Here is a 20,724-nt window from a genome sequence, read left to right on the forward strand (position 1 = left end):
CTGGAGGGATTCAAAAACATACTGTACCTTTGGAATTTGCACTTAAAGTGGAATAAATGGTTCTATTGCCCCATCCTATCACAATAAATCCACTTTTGAGAATAATCTGTCTTTTTGCAGTTGGCAACGTGACAGGGAAATGCATTGAAAAATGACATGGGACAAACAAAGGGAAGACATGTAAATATCCCACAAGCAAATTGGAATGCTCATTGTCACATAACTGTAGTACATGCTAATGTTGCTGGGAACTGCAGCATTGTGATGGGAAAACTACAGTTCCCAGAACTCTTTGGGGGAAGTACTGTGCTTTAAATGTATGGTGCATATGCAGTCTTAATAGGTAAAGTAAAGCGATGGCTTTCCTTTCAAACAGCCTGTATCACGGTGCAGATGGAACTATTGTCTCTTTGTGCTGGTATTTCTTTGGGAATCTAAGATACAGAAAACATATTAGTATTATTATTTGATCACTGTTTCTTTCTTTGCAAAGGTGCTTTCCCCATGTGTCAGGGGCAATGATGCAAAGCCTTTGGAATGTGGTTCTGATCTTCTTTTACTGCAAAACCAGAGCCAGTATAGTTGACCCAACTGTTGGGGAAGGAGGAGGAGAGTATCTGTTTGGAAATGGAAGCTATTTACCAGCTAGTAAAACAGTGAGACTAATCAGAACCGCGAGGAGTCAAGTCGGTTCATTTGCAAACAGAGCGGTCTATGCCTCCATCACTGCAGGCATCAGTGACACTGCATTCAATGACTGTAAGTAACCAGCATGGCATATTACTATTGCATACACTGCCCTAACTGCCAGAAATAAACTCTTCCATCAGAAATACTGAGTGAAAACAGGGATATGGCATTGCTTTTGCAGTTATTCTCTTTGATGTATCTTCCCTCTGTCACCTAAACTCCCATTTCAAGCAGGGACTGGGAACCTCAGTCCTGTGGGCCAAATGCAGCCCTCTGCCTGGCACTTAGAACCCTCCCAGGCCACCCCCCTCACTGGTCCTATTTTGTTCAGCTTGGAATGTTTCCTTGAATTCTGATGGAGGATGGAGGATAGAGATGGGGTATGTTAGTGTGCAGAAATGACACTAGCTGCACAAAGATTTTTAAAAATTCATTCATTGCTCTACCCACCTTTACCTTTTCACCTGATGCTGGTGTATGGACCTTGGAAGCTGGCCCAGAAGGGAATGCATGTTAAGTATAATTGTTTAATGCACATTAAAATGGAAAATAACTCTTGTGATGTGTCTGTATGCATGCATGGCATGGAAATTTCCACTGAAGCTAAATTGGAGCTGAGTAAAGAGACTAACAGTTGATCATTAAGTGAGGCTGTATCTCTGCTGGGTCAGTCACAAAGTGTTTAATTTCAACCACATGAAAAGTATATTGTTATAAGTCTATGTGTATGCTAATTTGTAGAGCTCCATCTTGGGTGGAGCAAGTCTTTGTTCTGAAACTGCTGAAGAGAATGTTGCTAATCTCTTTCCAGGAAAACAGCCTTAGGCTAATGGAGGCTGTTTGGAGGGGAGTCAGAACTTTGATTTTTAGCTCTGGATGGAAGAGGTTTTTAATTCTAAGATATTTTACCTGTGCTAGAATTAGCAAATGATATTATGCAACTATTTGAATGTAACTTTGTTGTTTTAAGTTTTTCTGGAGTTACATTCTGTAAGTAAGGCCTTTGAACCATATTTTTGGACTGGGGAATTTTTATTTCAAAGAAGAGCAAGTTTTTTTTATCCAATTTGCTTCCGTATGCACAATATCAATAACCTCAATAATGCAGCCCTCAGGCTGAGAAAGGTTCCCCATTCCTGATTTAAGGCTCCCTCTTGCAGAAGGCGAGTGTTTATTTAATGATCAAAACATGCAAATTGTCTTTCTGGATTGGACCAGGTATTCATTTTATCTAGCATTCTGCTGCAAATGGTGGCCAGTCAAATGGGCCTCTGGGTGTCCATAAGCAGAAGATGAAGGTGATAAGACTTCCTTTGTTGCTATTTTCCTAAACATCTGGTGGTTTCACAGGTTATTCTGGATCCCTGAAACATGGCATCAATAATCACAAGCCATCCCCCCACCCCAGTGCTAGGAGCCCTGCTCAGGTCAAGAAAACAACAACAGCTGACCTTCTCTTGCAATTTAAAAGTTTGTGGTTGAATCCAGCATTTACAAGCAGAAGAGATAACATCGTGTACAAAAGTTCCCCTCTTCCCACTTTATCTCCCTGCTTTGCAAAGATTCTCTATTTATCATAAAGTAATAGATGCCTTAAATCATGGTCAGCCTTTTCTCTGGGAATTTGTCAGGTTATTTAACTGTGATGGATCATTGTGATACCCCAGCCCTTGAATTTTGTGACCTTCCGTGTTCTCTAACTCCCTTAAAGCTGGTTTGTGAAGAAGTCAGTGTACCACCTCCCACTTTCAGATATACAAGGCTTACTGTCGGAGGTGATCAAGCAACTGCTGCCACTGGACATAACAAACTCACTGCCGAAGACAATCCAAGATGTAAGTGAGCTCTTAAAAGGCAGAGAAGATACAAAGCTGACTGGAAGCTTGAGAAACAAGGCTGACGAAACAGAGATGCTCAAAGTGATACAAAGTATAACGCAGTAAGTATATCACTCTCTTCAGACAGCTGTCATCATGAGTGGCATGCATAGCCCAGACCAGGGCAGTATCTTTACAGATGTTGGCTTATAGGCTATGCTCCATCCTCAAAACCTTTTTTAAAATATTCAGATGCCCCTACAATAGGGGTGGGAAACCTGTCGCCCACCAGATGTTTTTGGATTCCAGTTCCCATCAGTCCCAGTCATTGTGGTCAATGGTCAGGGATTATAGGAGCTGTAGTCTGGCAACATCTGGCGAGCTGCAGGTTTTCCAGACCTGCTCTAGAGCAATGCACCATGGGATAGAATATTTGCCTGATGCAATGTCACCTAACCTCCCTGCAAACCAATCAAAATGGATGCTCAATAAATAGCCAACATTGTCTTATCTACCCACCAACAAATTAGGATAAATAAACAGATTATCTGGAAGCAACATCATCTTTGCTTTAGACAAGGGGTACCAAGGCACCTCCCCCCCCCAAGACCTATATTTACAAGAAAGCTAGCTACAGATGAAGGTGGTTGCTAGACACAACAATGAGTCGTTGATTGTCTTTCAGTCTGGTAAGGAGTCAAATGATTCTTTCATTACTATTCAGTTCTCACCAGAAGTCTGCTTGGGGGAGGAGAGATTGCAGTAAAAGACCTGCTTCTCTTCTCAATACTCTCCCTGCTTTTTTCAGCTTGGCCATTACAAAAATTACAATTCTTCCAACTTTGATGAAGTTTTCATCTGGTGACAAGGTCCACCTTTCCCTTCCAGTTGAAATTTCCATTAAAGGTGAAAGGTAAGTGTCCAAAAAGATGGGGCTGACAGCCAGAAGAGCACCAAACACACTTTTCCATTTCTAACAGTTGGCTTGAGCTGCAAAACAGCACAGGCAGAAGTTGGATAAGACTTCCAATCTCCATAGATACTCTTTCATGAAGTTACACTGTGGCTGATGTCAAGAGAAATCTTGCCTAAACCTTGGCAATAGGAAGTCAAAGAGCCCCAGTGTCCCCTGTGCCCAGTAGCTCTTTTCCATCCACAATGTGTACTATTGTGCCCTGATGTCAGTTGAAGTTTCTGAACAAATGTTCATCCCAAGATAAATGTTCAAAAATGTTTAATAGAATTATGGAGTTGCAAGTGGCCTTACTGGTCATCTACTCCAACCCTCCGCTTTATATGGGGTATGCAATGCATGACACAACTACTAGAGCATCCCTGATGACCACCCAGCCTCTGATTTAAAAGCATCAGCGAAGATGAAGGGCCCACCACCTCCCAAGGAATTCAGTTTGACAGCTGAACAGGTCTTACAATTAGAAAGTTACACATGACGCTTCACCAAAATCTGCTCCCTTGGAGTTTCCAGCCATTGGTTCTAGTCCTGCCTTTCAAGCATCAGCCAAATAGTTTGTAAGTTGGCTCATTAGCCGCGCAAGACAAAGTATCTTTATTGAAAAGTAAATTGCACTTTGCTGAAGGGGACTTACTCTCTGGCAAATGTGCTTAAGGTTGCAGGGTATGATATAAAAATGGGCTACCCCCGTGAAATGGCTGGTTACCACTGTTTAATATGTTTTAGAGGGCAAATGAATTGTCCATAGGGATGATTATTCTCTGTGAATTCCTATGCAGAATGTGATCAGTACTTCTTGAATGAACATGTGCATTGGTTCTAAGTCTTAACAGACTTAGTTTTATGTTGCTGGGTTTTTAAAAATGAAGTTGGAGATGTTACGTTTGCTGGAAATTTTATGTTTAAATTCTGATTATGTGTTGGGATTAAATTTGTGGGTTGTTTTGGTTTTTATTGTTTTATTGTTGATTTGTTAGGTGCATTTGGAGAAGTAGGTCTATTTTTGAAGACAATAAAATAGTTGTCCAGCATATTTTGCACTTTTCCAAATACAGTGTACCTCAGGTTAAGTACTTAATTCATTCCGGAGGTCTGTTCTTAACCTGAAACTGTTCTTAACCTGAAGCACCACTTTAGCTAATGGGCCTCCTGCTGCCGCCACGCCGCCGGAGCCCGATTTCTGTTCTTATCCTGAAGCAAAGTTCTTAACCTGAAGCACTATTTCTGGCTTGGTGGAGTGTGTAACCTGAAGCGTATGTAACCTGAAGCGTATGTAACCCAAGGTACCAATGTAATGTGACGTAGTTTCTCATCAAAATACACATTTAAAGGCTAATCTTTTAGATAAAGTGTTTTGCATACATACTTTGAGAGAAAATGCACATTTCAATATATACTTTGAAATGATTTAAATTAATAATAATAATAATAATAATAATAATAATAATAATTTCATATAAGTGCAGAGATGGAACAGAACAGAATTCTGGTTAAAACATGATAAAATGACAGAGACCAGAACTATAATATATTAATCCTTACTGTCTATAGTCTTGGCTCTAACTCAAATCTGATTACATTGGGAATTTCTTTGAAATAAAATTCTAAAGAACAAGAATATTATTAACACAACTGAATGGTGATGGCTTTCATAGGAATGCAGATGCAGTCATTAAGAATTGTTGTTCTGCCAACATTCTGGGCCCTTGTAAAAAAAGAGAAAAATTGCTTTTCCTTGGTCTTTAGCACCGAGAGTGGTATCTTCAGTTCTGAAGTGAAAGTCAAGATTGATGTTGTATCCAAACTACTCTGGGATTCTTCCAAGAATCAGATATTCATCATTGAAGCTTCAAGGATCTTTATCAACGATATTAAAGTCAAACAGCAAAAGAGGTGAGTGGGGAAGATAATTCATATCCTGGTAACTGAAGAAGGTCATGAGCAGAGAAGGATACATCTCAAATACAAATCTGAGATAAAACTAAAGAGTAGAAATTGGAGCAGGAAACCCCCCCCAATCATTCAGTTTGTACAAACTTCACACACACTCACACTCACACACTACATACGCTGCGCTTCTGTTATAAATTCATAGAAAATCAACCATACGTCAGATTTGCACTGTTCCACTTTTATTTTACTCCATGAAGGAAGGACTACAAAATGGGGAAGGTTTGATACAGGGCAGCCATAATCCCTTGACCATACCAGCACGTCCACAGGAGCCCTGCCCAGTTGCTATGCCAACCCTGATGGTCCTAGACAGAAGACCATCAAGATCACAAAGAACTTGCATATGGGAGTGGATTCAGCACAGACTGGAACAAAGGACAATAATCAGCTCTTCCTTCTGGGGGCAGGAAACTGCAAACTCCCCTCTGTCACCTGGAAAGTACTCATGGGGAGGGGAAAAGGGGGAACCAGCCAGGTGACAGGACACTCAGGTTACCACCATAACTCATCCCTCAACCCCTCCTTTCTGTGATGTATGCATGATGTTTCTGGGGGTGGGCTTGATCTACAGGATGGGAGTTTCAAAAGTCTTTATTAGACCTTGCACACCATTTTTTCTGTGTCCTTCCTCTCTCCTACAAGTGAGGGGAGCACCCTGTTGCAACAGTTCAATAAAGGCCAAGCCTACAGGCAGCTATTTTGCTCCAAGTTATCCTGGTTGGTGTCTTTGTTTTTGTCCAAGGGAGCCCTCGGATTTTTCCGTTAACAAAATAAATAGCTGGCTCAGCTCTTGCTGTTAGTGCCATTTTTCTGGGTTAAACAGATAAGTTTCAGTCTAGATTTTAAATGCACCTGTCTCTGTTGGATTGTCCCATGAGTCTAACCCAAAGTGAAGAATAATGGCAAAAATGCAGCAATTTTGATAATGATAAAATCTGATTGAACTTTTTGGCAACATTTTTGGCTGCAACCTAATTATATTCCGCAACCTTGCTAATTTGCTGTCAAACAGGCATTTTGTCTTCAGTCGTGGGTTTCTGCATGTGTAACTTGAAGACCATCAGGCCTCTTCCAAAGACTGAAGTTAAAATTATTTTTCAGTGTTTGGACGTGTAGAATACACCCAGCCATTTGCCAGCAGCATATATTCTCTAACTTTTTCATGTTCTTCCTTTATATCTGTATTCCTGTTTTGCAACCAACCTAGGTTTAAGCTTTAGAATGTGAGATAAGAATTGCAAAGCAATAGGAATACTGAAATTTCTACATGCTTATAATTGATCCTTATAATCAGTGATGTCAATAATTCCTTTTGCTCAGTGTGGCTGGACCAGATGAGAACAACATGCAATCTGTGGTCTGGACAATTTTGATTGATGTGGTAAGCTGGGCATCTATGTACATTGGTTTCACGAATATATATGTTTTTGTGCTCAATTTCCCCTGAAATTAGGTATCTTTGTACCCAATTTTTTGTTGGAGAACTGCATCATGAAATTTGGTGTAAATTAGCTGTCCTTAAATTTGCATATTGGTTTGAGAAATGTGAATTATGCAGGTTCACGTGAACCACAAGAGTTTCTTCCCTATGAAGAGCATGCAACTCACAGTGGAGTAAAGTTGACAAAGTTCTCCAGCACCACATTTTCTCTATCTGGGGACATTTGGGTTTACTATTACAGGATACACACAGAAATTTCTGTGTCGCAAACACATAGGACATTGGATCCTAATTTGTCTGCAGGGAGATTAGATGACCTTGACTATTTAAGGAGCATTTGTTGCTATTTGTTTGTGGGGAGGCTAGACAGTGCTGTGTCAAAGCAAGTGTTATCTCACATTTCCCATTGCATTTCCCGATCACTGTCCTTCTTGCAATAAGTCCAATGTTTGGGGGGAAGTGGGGTTGTTGTGCAAAACCTCCTGTTCAGCTATGATTGTGCAACCTGGATTTGCTGGTATGTGATTGAATCCCACCCAAAAATCGCCATGGCCTAGAAGTGTCTGCAGCTATTCAGCCCTGATCTGAGTGAAATTCAGAAATTCCATAAGAAATTCCTAGGATAGCTAATTAATTGTGTAGTTCTATACCAAAATATGCATTTTACATGATTCTTAAAGAAGTCTCTTGGTAACAGTCCTTTCCATTCCAAATTATTCTCTTCCTGACTTTGTGTGTTTGATTCTTTACTGTGTGCTCTGGTATCTGAAGAAGTGTGCATGCACATGAAAGCTCATACCAATAACAAACTAAGGTGCTACTGGAAGGATTTTTTTTATTGTGTGCTCTGCATTCACTCTGTTTTACAGATCCGTCACTGCATCCGATTGGTGGCTGACATCCTTAATGTCTCACTTCTGAGTACACTGGCTTGTAAGTTGCTGATTACATCCTCTTTTTACAGCCATCTTTGCTTCTGCCGGGGAGACTTTGTGGAACAGCCTAGCAGAGGCTAACAGATAACCTTGTTCGGAAACAGAAGAAATCAGCTGGTAACTCTCCAAGCGTTCTATGCCCTAAATTAGGTATGGTTATCTCACAGTGATTCTCCATGGTTTTATTAAGTCAATCCATCAATGGAAGTGGTCTGTATTCAGGGGACACCTATCTGGTCCCAGGAATTACTGCCAATTAACTCATTGAGCATCATAAGCAGCAATTGCCCTTGTCTGATAGCCTGCCCTATTTTTAAGGCTCGAGGCAAATGGTTGAACTGAATGTACTTTTCAAGTCTGTTTTAACCTTACAATTTAAAGGAGCAGCATGAAAGAGGTGGCTCAGGTCCCAATAGCCACATGCTCTTTCATGGGTTTTGCACGTGATTCAACAATCTCTTTGTATTTCTCTGCAGCTGCAGTTCCTGTTGGAACATTTGGGACCATCCATTATGATCTAATGGGTTCCCCTAAAGTAAATGATAGGTATTTCCTGATTCCTTATCAGGCAAGTATTATTCTTGGCTTTGGAGAACAGGTTGCGTTATGAAATTCTGACTAATCCCCATATCTATAACCTCTTTTCTTGCCTTGTGATTGTGACAATGGAAGTCAGGCGTAGATGTAGTTGTGGTATGCCTTTCTGCTGCTGTTCCAGTTTTATTTCTCAAGATCTGCCTTTATAAGAAGAAGCACATGACACAGCTCTCTTGGGAAGGTACCATTTCAGGATATGTGGGGGGAGCAGAATTGCATGACCCAACACCAGAAATTCCTAACACAAAGAATACTAGTAGGTTGAGGGGAAAGATAGACAAGAGGGAGAGGCAGAGAATGTGTGTGTGTATTGGGTGTACAGGAGGCAGCAACGAAAACCATCCCAATGAAAAGGAAATGCAAGAAAGCAAAGTGGCTGTCCAACGAGGCCTTACAAATAGCGGAGGAGAGAAGGCAAGCAAAATGCGAGGGAGATAGTGAAAGATACAGGAAATTGAATGCAGATTTCCAAAGAATAGCAAGGAGAGACAAGAAGGCCTTCTTAAACGAGCAATGCAAACAAATAGAGGAAAACAACAGAATAGGAAGAACCAGACATCTGTTCAAGAAAATTGGAGATATGAAAGGAACATTTCGTACAAAGATTACCATAATAAAGGACAAAAGTGGTAAGGACCTAACAGAAGCAGAAGACATCAAGAAGAGGTGGCAAGAATACACAGAGGAATTATACCAGAAAGATATGGATGTCTCGTACACCCCAGGTAGTGTGGTTGCTGACCTTGAGCCAGACATCCTGGAGAGTGAAGTCAAATGGGCCTTAGAAAGCACTGCAAATAACAAGGCCAGTGGAAGTGATGGTATTCCAGCTGAACTATTTAAAATATTAAAAGATGATGCTGTTAAGGTGCTACACTCAATATGCCAGCAAATTTGGAAGACTCAGCAGTGGCCAGAAGATTGGAGAAGATCAGTCTACATCCCAATCCCAAAGAAGGGCAGTGCCAAAGAATGCTCCAACTACCGCACAATTGCACTCATTTCACACGCTAGCAAGGTTATGCTTAAAATTCTACAAGGAAGGCTCAAACAGTATGTGGATCGAGAACTCCCAGAAGTGCAAGCTGGATTTAGAAGAGGCAGAGGAACCAGAGACCAAATTGCAAACATGCGCTGGATTATGGAGAAAGCTAGAGAGTTCCAGAAAGACATCTACTTCTGCTTCATTGACTATGCAAAAGCCTTTGACTGTGTCGACCACAGCAAACTATGGCAAGTTCTTAAAGAAATGGGAGTGCCTGATCACCTCATCTGTCTCCTGAGAAATCTCTATGTGGGACAAGAAGCTACAGTTAGAACTGGATATGGAACAACTGATTGGTTCAAAATTGGGAAAGGCGTACGACAAGGCTGTATTTTGTCTCCCTGCTTATTTAATTTATACGCAGAATACATCATGCGAAAGGCTGGGCTGGATGAATCCCAAACTGGAATTAAGATTGCCGGAAGAAATATCAACAACCTCAGATATGCAGATGACACAACCTTGATGGCAGAAAGTGAGGAGGAATTAAAGAACCTTTTAATGAGGGTGAAAGAGGAGAGCGCAAAATATGGTCTGAGACTCAACATCAAAAAAACGAAGATCATGGCCACTGGTCCCATCACCTCCTGGCAAATAGAAGGGGAAGAAATGGAGGCAGTGAGAGATTTTACTTTCTTGGGCTCCATGATCACTGCAGATGGTGACAGCAGCCACAAAATTAAAAGACACCTGCTTCTTGGGAGAAGGGCAATGACAGGCCTAGACAGCATCTTGAGAAGTAGAGACGTCACCTTGCCAACAAAGGTCCGTATAGTTAAAGCCATGGTTTTCCCAGTAGTGATGTATGGAAGTGAGAGCTGGACCATAAAGAAGGCTGATCGCCGAAGAATTGATGCTTTTGAATTATGGTGCTGGAGAAGACTCTTGAGAGTCCCATGGACTGCAAGAAGATCAAACGCATCCATTCTTAATGAAATCAGCCCTGAGTGCTCCCTGGAAGGACAGATCGTGAAGCTGAGGCTCCAGTACTTTGGCCACCTCATGAGAAGAGAAGACTCCCTGGAGAAGACACTGATGCTGGGAAAGATGGAGGGCACAAGGAGAAGGGGGCGACAGAGGATGAGATGGTTGGATAGTGTTCTCGAAGCCACAAACATGAGTATGACCAAACTGCGGGAGGCAGTGAAAGACAGAGGTGCCTGGCGTGCTCTGGTCCATGGGGTCACGAAGAGTCGGACACGACTAAACGACTAAACAACAACAACAACAAATTGGGTGAGAGGATAATCAGCCCAGCCTTAGGCAAAACTCTCCACCTGGGTCCATGGCCTTAAGTCTAATGACATCTGTAGGACTAAAGAGCACAGAACTTGACTGAGGGGTTAGAGTGTTGGTTTTATTTCTGTAGTTCTGTATTTTCCTTACCCATCCTTCCCCACAAGATCCCAGGGTGGGATAAAGCAATAAAATATAGAATCAAACACAAATGAAACAGTTGTGATCTTAAAACATTTAAAGACAATTCCACATGTAAAAATAGTTAAAAAATAGTTCCAATACAGATGGGGACTGGGACAAGATCTCCACTTAAAAGGCTTGCCGAAAGAGGAAGGTCTTCAGTAGGTCCTCAAATGATAAGAGATGGGGTCTGTCTAATATGTAACAGGAGGGAAAACCAGCATGCTGAAGTCCTGATTCCTGCAGAATCCTGAAGTTATCTGCAGGAGACCCTCTTCTGCAGAGTGCAGTGGTTGATTGTGGATAAGGGGATAAACTGGGTTTTTGAAGTACAAGATTCTCAAACCAGCAAGCAGAGTTCCTGCAAACAGTTGGGAAGGAGAAATAGCAGCCTGAAGGCTGACTTACTCTCTTTAAAGGATTAACAAAGATGTCCTGCATTTTCCCCTTGGATCTCCCACCAGGCTACATTTCAGGTTTCTCTGCCGGGAAGTCCACCCAGCACCACACTTTTCCAAGCGACTCCAGAGTCTGGCACTAACTTCCACTTGACTCTGAGCAAGGATTTCATCGGCATTGGGATTGCTGCCCTGACTGGAGGCTGCAGTGCCAACCTTACCAAAGGAGCAGGGGTAAAGTGACCATAGCTTTTGGGTTTCCGTGCTTCTATATGACACAGTGTTGGTGCTATACATTTTGTGGCTGTAGATGAAATGTTGCTAAAATGATCTACTCTTAGCCATACATGTGCACCTGTGAGCCCTTGCAACTCCACTCCCCACACTGGTGATTCCATATTTTAGGAGCAGTATGGGGAGCAACAACAGGAGATGGATTCATATCTTGCTTGTGGGCATCTGTTTGGCTGCTGTAGAAAAGAGGATTTGCTCTGATCAGCCATCAAGTTTCTTATGTTCTTGTTCCCTTTCTCCCTTTACCTCTCTTATGCCCCTCCCCCATCCTCTGATGGATCCATTGACTTTCTTATGAAAAGCACCCCTTTCCATTCTAGAATCTGTTCTTTACCAAGGGTTGATAACTTTCTTCCTTGGCCTCTGTGGCTGTGTTTTTAACAGTAGCTTAGTGTACAGAAACACTAGGCAAAGCTTTTGTCAACCTAGAGATAACTATTTAACAGCTAATTTCTGTAGATTAAGCTGTTGCCCAAGAGAGAAATGAGCAACCCCATCTCCATTACTTGCACTTGTGTAGAGCTAGGTAGGGATGGTTGAATCTGTCATTTTTGGCTTCTCTTGATTTTTCATTTTTCCAGTCTTAAATTCAGTTTATGACATTTCTGCAGCTATTTGCAGCATATATATATATATATATATACATATATATATATATATATATATATATTTCTGAAAATTCACCAGCATTTTACTGCTAATTTCTGCTAATGAACCCAGTTTGCACCAGAGAAATACTTTCATTACAAGCTTGTTTCCAGCAATTGCTTTGATTATGTTCTTCCTCCATCATTTAAAAGCCTCATGCAAAGCTTATAGCTAACACTAAGAAAAACTTCAGGGAGATATGAAACTGCAGCAAGCAACCACCCAAACAATGGAACAGTAGCTACAAAATCTATATTATAGTAGAGGTGGGGGACCTATGGTCCTCCAGATGTTGCTGGGCTATTTTGCCCATCATCCTTGACGTTTGGCCATGCTGGATGGGGCTGATAGGAGCTGGAGTGCAACAACATCTGAAGGACCACCAGCTCCCCTGCTATAGAGGACTGTTCCAAGGTTATCCTTGATAGATTTAAGGCAGGATGACTGGACATTTCCTGGTTTTGAGGATTGCTTCTATTTCTAGAACAGCGTAGCCTCATAGAACATAAAAGGTCATCCTCAATCTAGAGGATGCATAATTGGCTGTGCATCTCCTTCCTTCTATTGTAATTTCACCAGAACATTTTCAAGCACACTTTCTCTAAAAATAACATGATGAATGGAAATGGTTTGCTCCTCATCCCCTGTCCTATCACTGATTGCCCCTAATTAGCTTTCTGCTTCCTGGCTTCTCCCTCTGAAATGGACTGTCTTGTTAAGGAAGTAATATTGTTTCTGTGGTCACTTTGAACATATGTCTTGCAATGTCCCTTATTCCTGCCCTCATCTTTCATAATCAGATGGTTCTCCTTCTCTTTGCCTTTGCACACACCTTTCATCTTGTTTGAGAGAGGGAGATTGCTTCTCCCTATGCTTTGTGGATGGAGTTTAGTGCCAGGCTTATTAAAAAATGTATGAAGTAGGAAAATCCAGATTGTTCCAGCAAGTCTCCTCGACAATGGACTCCTAGAACCTATGACAATCAGGCAAAAACGAAAACAAAACCAAAACAAATTGTGCTTGGACACAGACAGCAGCCAATGACCACAGAGGCCGGTGGGGCAAAGGACAGAGCAGAGGGCAAGGCAACTAAGAGCAGGTAGAGCTAGTGGAAAGTGGAGCCAGAGGTCCCAATAGGAAGAGCATGCTTGACACAGAGAGAAAACACTCAGAATTGAAGCAGCGGGACAGGGAAAGAAAAGATGAGGCTAGAGGTTAGGTGGGGGAGAAAGAGGTTAAGGGTTGGGTGCTCTTGGAGACAGGAGAAAGAGAGAGAGAGGTTAAGTGGCAGGAGGGGGCAGAAAGAGCAAGGCCCAAGAGGCGGAAGACAGACCAATGCAAGGGGCTGGGAGAGAGGAGAAACAGAGAGTACGGGGAGGTGGGAGCTTTTCTGTGCTGCACTGCAAGAAATGAAGTCCTTTTTACACAGCGCAACACAGAAGCCAAACTCTCTTGTCAGGGTTCCTTGTCCTTGCTTTAAAGCAAGGCAAGGGTCCCTTCTGCTGTTTCCCATCCCGCCTCCCAAGTGGTGTGTTAGCTCATATTGGAGTTATTTGGTTCCAACTACCTACGTAAGCCCTTTTTGTATGCAGAGTAAGGCAACGTGAAAAGACAGAGGAAGAGAGACAGAGTGAATGGTTCTAACATGGGAAAAGGGAAGAGTGGGCTCAAGCTGCTGTTGGCGGGTGGCCTTTTTGATTTCTCCTATTGGCCTGCTAGCCCTGAATGAGAGTGTTTCAGAAATTAATTAGAGGTATCCAAAGCTGATTCACTTTACTATTCCCTTTATCAACAGAAACAACTCATGACAACTGACTTGGCAAGTGCAATTACAAAGGTTAGTGTGTTTTCTTCTTATGCTCCTCTGGCAACAGGCCATTCAAATCAAGCACTTGATCTTCTCCTTATATGTGTGCATCTTTTAAAGATATACTGTGAGTCATTAAGGCTGCAGTCCCCTGACAGAAAGCTCCATTGAACTCAGCGAGGCTTTCTTCTGAGTAGACATGCATAGGATTGCCTGCTTACGCAGCACAGGACATAACTAAGCCATTCAACCCAAAGTTTGCTTGCTTAAAAAAAGACGTGCTTCATACAAATTTGCATGAATAGAGTCAGCAGGCAATCACTGTTGTTGCATACAAAGTCTAACTAATTAGCTGCCTAGATGCACTGATATGCTTGCCTAAGTATTAGAATCTTATATGCTTATTAAGCTTGGAATCTGCTGAATATATATTTGCATTAAAAGTTCTTTTGGTAGCAGAACCTGAACACAGTGTCTGCATTCTAAATCTCATTTTCTCATGAGACCATCCTTTAGGATAATAGCTCTGGAAATTATGTCTTGTCCTAATGGGGAGGAAGGTCTGTAGAACTGGCAGCCACACACAAATACCAGAAGCTCATGACACCTTGCCTTCTCTTGCAGATTTCTGAGCGTTTCCCTGCTCCACAACCTTTGGTGGTAAAGATAAGAGGATCAAATTTTCCACTCATTTCTATAGACAGCCAGAGTGTTGTGGTGAAACAGCCTCTTTTCTCTGATGTGTTTGTACGTGGTCAGTTTGTCCTGCATTGGGAAGTTGTGAGTATTGAAGCAAAACACCTGCATGACCTCCATTTTATTTATCTAAAAAATTTCTCCCCTTCATCAAAAGCAGAGATAGGAACCTGGGCCTTTCAGATGTTGACTGGCCACAACTCCAACAACCTCTGTCTATTGGTCATGCTGATGAGAGCTGGGAGTCAAACAGTAATTGGAGAGCCACAGGTTCCCAATCTCTGATCAAAAGATTCCAGGAGCAGTGTAAACCAATAGATACCGCATGGCATCTGGTTGGCCACTGTGAGAACAGGATGCTGGACTTGATGAGCCATTGATCCAATCCATCAGGCTCTTCTTATGTTCTTAAATAAACTTTACAAAATGCAGAAAAAAACAAGAATTGTGCAGCACATTGGCCACGGTACACTAATTATATTCTGCTGATGGCCAAGTTCACCTCAACTAACCCTCCCTTATACATGCAAGATTCATACACATGCCCCCATACAGTAAACACAAACTTGTCAGATTATCCTAGCCAGATTATCACTGACAAAGCAATGGCCAATTCCTGTTGAACAGAATAGATAATAATAATAATAATAATAATAATAATAATAATAATAATAATATATTACTTATACCCCACCCAATCTGGGTGGCTTCCAACAGAATATAAAAAACATAATGAAATATCAGACATTAAAACTTCATGATACAGGGCTGCCTTCAGATATGTTTATTTCTTTGAAACAGTTCACTCATAACAGGATGGTCTTGTGTTGTATGTCACTTGATGTATATAGAAATGAATGATGTTCCCTATGCAGCCAGAGTAAATTAACAGTGTCTTTTACAAATAAGAATAAAGAAATAGAAAAGGGGGAGGGAGTGTGCTATAATCCATGCATGTATACGTGCAACTCCCAGCAGTTTCTTGTCCCCTCCCCATGGCACAAACTACAACAGAACAGAATAACAGAATAACAGAACAGAATAACAGAACAAACAGAATAACAACAAAGCTAAGACTTTCTAGAGAAGTAGTATTTGCTGTGCTAGTCTAGGTTCCACAATTTAATACATATATTATGGCATTAGGTTTACATCTGATGAAGTAGACGCTAGTCTGTGGTGCCATAATAAATGTTAGCTCTTAAGATGCCACAACACCTTTTTAAAAAAACAGTTACGACTGTAATTGAGGCTGTGCCAGTCCTGCCATTTGCAATGATACATATTTTTGTTGTTGTTGCAGGTCATCATCTTCAATGCAAAGCTCTCAGCTTCTAATGGCAAACTGTTAATCTCTTTGTCACAAGAGAGGTATGGGTATTTTTCTTACTGGATTTGTTTTCAGGTAGTAGTGAGAGATTGTGAGCAGCTAGTAGAAATAAGGAATACAACCATGGCACACTGGTTGAAAACCACTGCTGTAGAGAGTCATGGCTTACATTTCCCACCCACCCTAATCTGATTGCTTTCTTTCCCTGTAGCTTTGATGGTGTTCAGGCATCCTCATCTGTTGGTTCTACCAATGTAAGTCTTCTCTTCAAGGCCTGAAATATGCCACAGGCAAATCAATCCATTTTGCATGAAACAATAGGGTGTGCTGTAAAGCATGAGCCTTCAATCCACAACCTGATCCAAGAGGGTTGAGGATACTGACTGCATGTTCTATAGCCAGATACTCTAGGAGGAGGTAAAGCTCTCTCTACTCCAAGTGTATCTTTGCTTTCATGTGTTCTTGTTCCACGCATTCTGTACAAACTTATCTACCTGGCTTAGGTACAGCTCTGTGGTTTGGCATCTGAGAATGAAAGCTGAATACACCCTAGCCACCAGGCAAATGGGTGATTAATGGATTATGTGAAAAGCTTCCTGATGAAGCTGTCTGTGCATGGATTTCAATAGATCACTTGAATCCACTTTTATTATAGTCCTTAAAAGACAGCCCAATCCTTTAAAAAAGTTTAATAGTACATGTGGTGGATATATATGGTTTTAAAATATGTACTAAATGTGGGACTCAGGCCTGTCTATGATTCTACTGAAAGAATGTCCTATATTCCAGGCCCAGAAGCTCCATGAGTACATCAACAACCTTCATACAAACAGCTTCCTACCAGCCATGAATGGTAAGCCAGGCAGCTGTTTCACAGAATACGGAGGGCTTCAGCTGAGGGAACGGGAGCTAACATTTCATGAGGGGCTGCTCAGCTAAGTAATGACCATGAAGGCAGGTCCATTGGCTCTTCTCTGTTCTAGGCATGCTCAGGAGAGGAATTACCTTGCCTTCCATGCTAAATGTCAAGTGGACCAAAGTCAACACTGCCCTTTTCCAGGTACAGCAAAGACACAGAACCTTATAGCAAATGCCCATCAATGGAAGGCTGCCATCCTTCTAGCACCACCTTGGCATTGCAAGATGGACACTGTGGAGGAAAGGGACCTAGTTTCTTGTTTAGATCCAATTATTTGGTTCCCCATGTATATTGTATTTGTCCTGCTTGGATTTCCAAGGGAAGTGGGAGCACGAAAACAAGGTCAGGCAAAGAGCAGCATCCACTAATCCTGCTAGCTAAGCTCTGAAAGGTGCTGTCTTAGGAAAGCGCTAGGCCCACCTGAGGCCTTAGGTAGGCTGGCAAGGTCTGCATTGAGGAGCTAGCTGTTCTGACTCAAAGGGTCCTCAACCAATTCTGCACTTCTACAATGTGGAAGGGATGGGATGGGATGTTATTGGGGGTTCAACCTGTGAGTTGGAGGGAGGCAAAAGAGCTAGGTCCTTAGTTTGGGAAGGCCCATGGGAACGTACCATTGAGGGGCTCCCACTGAGTGGAGTTGCCTGTGTTTCATCATCTGTGTCCTCCTCAAGGTTGTGTGCTGGGCTGGGTACTTCCATCTGTTATTGAAATAAATACTGTTATCTCAAAGGAATAATTTAAACACCTATAACTTCTCTCTTCTTAGGATGGTCTAGTGATTTCAATGTGACCAGTCAAATTAGCAGCACCTTGAAGAGGCAGAATGTTAAAAGAGTTCATCAAATGTTCACTTCAAACTGATTGGATTATACGTTCTAATGCTCTGGGATTTATCATATTTCAGCTGCCAAACTGAAATTGTGATGGCTGTTAATTCAGTTTGTTGTAGGTACTGCATTTCTTGTATATCCTGTAATAAAGAGCTCACATGACCCTCTAAGTGTGTCTTCATCTCTTGGTAGGAGGGACACCAATATACAAGAATAATAGAATTGTAGAGTTGGGAGGAACCCAATGGGTTCAATCCAATCCAACACCCTGCAGTACAGAAGTCATACCCTGACACATGATATAGTTAGTTCCCTGCCTCATCTTCTACTAGAGGCTTTTTATGGTACCTTTTAAAAAAGCCAGGTGGGCAGTGTACAAAAAAGGTCATTAACCCAAAATGATGCAATAGGAATTGGCAGTACTCAGAAATACACTTTGGGCTCCGCTCATTAAAGGAACAACTTCCCAGTAGCCAGTAAAGCTGCATAATATTTAAAGGTAGTGTTTATTGGAATTGTTCACTGTGGTTGGAAGCTTGAATTTGGAAATAAGTTCTGTCCATAGTCCTCCTTTCCATCTTTACAAGGGGTTGTCAACCTGGTCCCTGCCACCTACTAGTGGATTCTAGGTGGGCGGTAAGGGGTTCTACAGCACAAGCTGAATCCTCCTTCCATTGAGCACTGGTGGGCGGTAAGGAAATTTTACCACCAAGAAAGATGCATTAGTGGGCGGTAGGTATAAAAAGGTTGACTACCCCTGATCTATACAGATTGTGGTAGGACCAAGGCTCCTCCAGCCTCTTCCTGCAAGTCTTGTTTCCACAGCCACTACATCCCTCATGCCTCTCCCTTCACTTCTGTGATTGCATCCAACCAAATGCAGGTTTTCTCCTGTGGTCAACAGCTCTTAACCCGGAGTGCTGTTATACCTGACCCTGACCATTGTGCTCCTGAAAGGTCCTGCTAATCTCCCTCTGGCAAGTCATGCTGAGCTGCCCAAAGCACAGTCGCTTTCTTCCCTTATTAAGCATGCCAGGCACCTTTCCGCACAGTTCCTGTGTTGACATGATGCCCTTCTGCTACACAGATGGGGGAGATGGTGGCTGCTCGCTGCCACTCCCAGATAGAAAGTCTGGTTCATCTATTATGCAGCAAACATAACAGGGCAGTTCTGCTGGAGAGATGAGGAGCGTCAGGCACACAGCAGGAAGGAACCCCGTGGCCTTTCCCCCGCTATTGTGCCTTCCTTGACTCCGACTCAATTTCTCACTCTCCCAGCTGTGATGACCACCTGGGCAGGACCTGGCTTTGGCCCTCCTGCTCTGTGGTGGGGAAAACTGGGCTTCAAAGACACCAGGAGAATGTGTAGATTTATGCAAGTGTGGTGCCAGAAGAGTCACAAGGCAAGAGCCTTCTCAGGGATGGAAGCAGAAATGCTAAAGCTGTAGGGTGTCCATGTGTTTGACTTTACAGAGGACAGCCCTCTAAACTGAAGTGCTGTCTGTCTGGAGGTATCCTCACTTTGAAGGGTTGTCCTGTCTAAGTCCATTTTAAAGATAAAGAACGACAAAAAGGAAGGACAGCAGCCTTGAAGCTTATCAACAACACGGAAGAGCAAATTGAGCTGGCACATGTTACCTAGTCACAGTCTTTCCCACTTTGGTGTGTTGTAGTTCTATTTAACTCAGAGTAGCTGTTTCCCAATTTGCATCTATGCATATAAATCACCCTATGCAATTTTTAAGCAGATAAATGCCCTCTTCTGCTGAATCCTTGGTGAATTCCTCTCTTTTTGGCAGTGCATCAGTCTGGGATATAAAACCCACAAACAGCAAATAATACAGATGCCAGATGTAGTGGACAGTCACATTGTTCAATATGGAAGGTTCTAGAAGACTGGATTTCAAACTGTGTCCCGAAGAGGAGTGCGGGGGGAGCGCACCGCCCCCGGCAGCACGATCCCATCAGGGTGCCATCGTGGCTGCCCCCCCCGGTGCGCTGGGCGCCCCGCCCCCACCTGCTCCCCGCCCCCTGGTGCCGGAGCATGAAGCTCCACCACTGGTCCCGAGGGACCTTGTTAAGAGAATCTTTGGTTTTGAGGATATGTATCAGGAATAGCTCAATGGTGGGAAAGCACAAATTTTGGACACACTTTATTAAAAATCAGTTTGGACACCATCTCCAATTTTCTCTCATGATGTGTCAGATGGAGCAACAGTGGCCCTTTTCAGGAGTTACTTTCAATTGCTTTTTAACACATAGTATGGAGAGTGGGTTAAAGGGACACGAGTGGCGCTGTGGGTTAAGCCACAGGGCCTAGGGCTTGCCGATCAGAAGGTCAGCGGTTCGAATCCCTGCGACGGGGTGAGCTCCCGTTGCTCGGTCCCTGCTCCTGCCAACCTACAAGTTCGAAAGCACCTCAAAGTGCAAGTAGATAAATAGGTACTGCTCCGGCAGGAAGGTAAATGGTGTTTCCATGCGCTGCTCTGGTTCTCCAGAAGCAGCTTAGTCATGCTGGCCACATGACCCGGAAGCTGTACGCCGGCTCCCTCGGCCAATAAAGCGAGATGAGTGCTGCAACCCCAGAGTCGGCCACGACTGGACCTAATGGTCAGGGGTCCCTTTACCTTTACCTTTATGGAGAGTGGGTTAGTGGGAATGAGCAGCCCCCTCCACTATTATTTCAGTCACCTACTGGCTCTTAGTAGGTGACTGTCTTCAGCAGGGGACCTTTTGCATCCATGGAGGCTCCCCATACATTTCTGAACCCCACTGTGTCTTCACATGTTTATTGTGTATACTTCTAGGGTGATTTCCATAGTGGGCTACAAAAATATCACAATTAAACTAAGTATGATTATTATTAACATACCCCATAAGTGTCCCAGAAAAATTGGGACGTTGTTTTTCCCTCTGAGAGCTGGCGGCCATT

At 42.7% G+C, this 20,724-nt stretch overlaps 2 protein-coding genes across 3 annotated transcripts; both read left to right on the forward strand.

The window, feature by feature from the left end:
* Positions 1 to 499: 499 nt before the first annotated feature.
* On the forward strand, positions 500 to 8,679 carry LOC128415142 (uncharacterized). The gene is made up of 7 exons (XM_053391007.1): positions 500 to 759; positions 2,443 to 2,629; positions 3,316 to 3,420; positions 5,227 to 5,373; positions 6,754 to 6,814; positions 7,744 to 7,807; positions 8,286 to 8,679. Exons 1-7 carry the CDS (start codon positions 519 to 521, stop codon positions 8,417 to 8,419), a joined length of 939 nt encoding a protein of 312 aa, XP_053246982.1. The 5' UTR covers positions 500 to 518; the 3' UTR covers positions 8,420 to 8,679.
* Positions 8,680 to 11,279: 2,600 nt separating this feature from the next.
* LOC128415128 (BPI fold-containing family B member 4-like) lies at positions 11,280 to 17,940 on the forward strand. Of its 2 annotated transcripts, XM_053390992.1 has the most exons (8): positions 11,280 to 11,502; positions 14,006 to 14,047; positions 14,642 to 14,797; positions 16,017 to 16,084; positions 16,255 to 16,297; positions 16,833 to 16,896; positions 17,027 to 17,103; positions 17,729 to 17,940. In XM_053390992.1, exons 2-8 carry the CDS (start codon positions 14,015 to 14,017, stop codon positions 17,750 to 17,752), a joined length of 465 nt encoding a protein of 154 aa, XP_053246967.1. In that variant the 5' UTR covers positions 11,280 to 11,502; positions 14,006 to 14,014; the 3' UTR covers positions 17,753 to 17,940. The 2 variants fall into 2 exon arrangements, with proteins under 2 accessions (XP_053246967.1, XP_053246968.1); XM_053390993.1 differs by lacking the exon at positions 17,027 to 17,103.
* Positions 17,941 to 20,724: the final 2,784 nt, after the last annotated feature.

Source organism: Podarcis raffonei, chromosome 6 (genome assembly GCF_027172205.1).
Source record: "Podarcis raffonei isolate rPodRaf1 chromosome 6, rPodRaf1.pri, whole genome shotgun sequence".
NCBI lineage: Eukaryota > Metazoa > Chordata > Lepidosauria > Squamata > Lacertidae > Podarcis > Podarcis raffonei.

Bases quoted from the DNA above. Each gene is read 5' to 3' on its own strand.
- LOC128415142 (XM_053391007.1), top strand. From the start codon at position 519: ATGATGCAAAGCCTTTGGAATGTGGTTCTGATCTTCTTTTACTGCAAA. The intron at 3,421-5,226 runs GTAAGTGTCCAA...CTTGGTCTTTAG, and splicing joins ATTTCCATTAAAGGTGAAAG to CACCGAGAGTGGTATCTTCA. The intron at 5,374-6,753 runs GTGAGTGGGGAA...CCTTTTGCTCAG, and splicing joins AAAGTCAAACAGCAAAAGAG to TGTGGCTGGACCAGATGAGA.
- LOC128415128 (XM_053390992.1), top strand. From the start codon at position 14,015: ATGACAACTGACTTGGCAAGTGCAATTACAAAG. The intron at 14,798-16,016 runs GTGAGTATTGAA...TTGTTGTTGCAG, and splicing joins TTGTCCTGCATTGGGAAGTT to GTCATCATCTTCAATGCAAA. The intron at 16,085-16,254 runs GTATGGGTATTT...CTTTCCCTGTAG, and splicing joins ATCTCTTTGTCACAAGAGAG to CTTTGATGGTGTTCAGGCAT.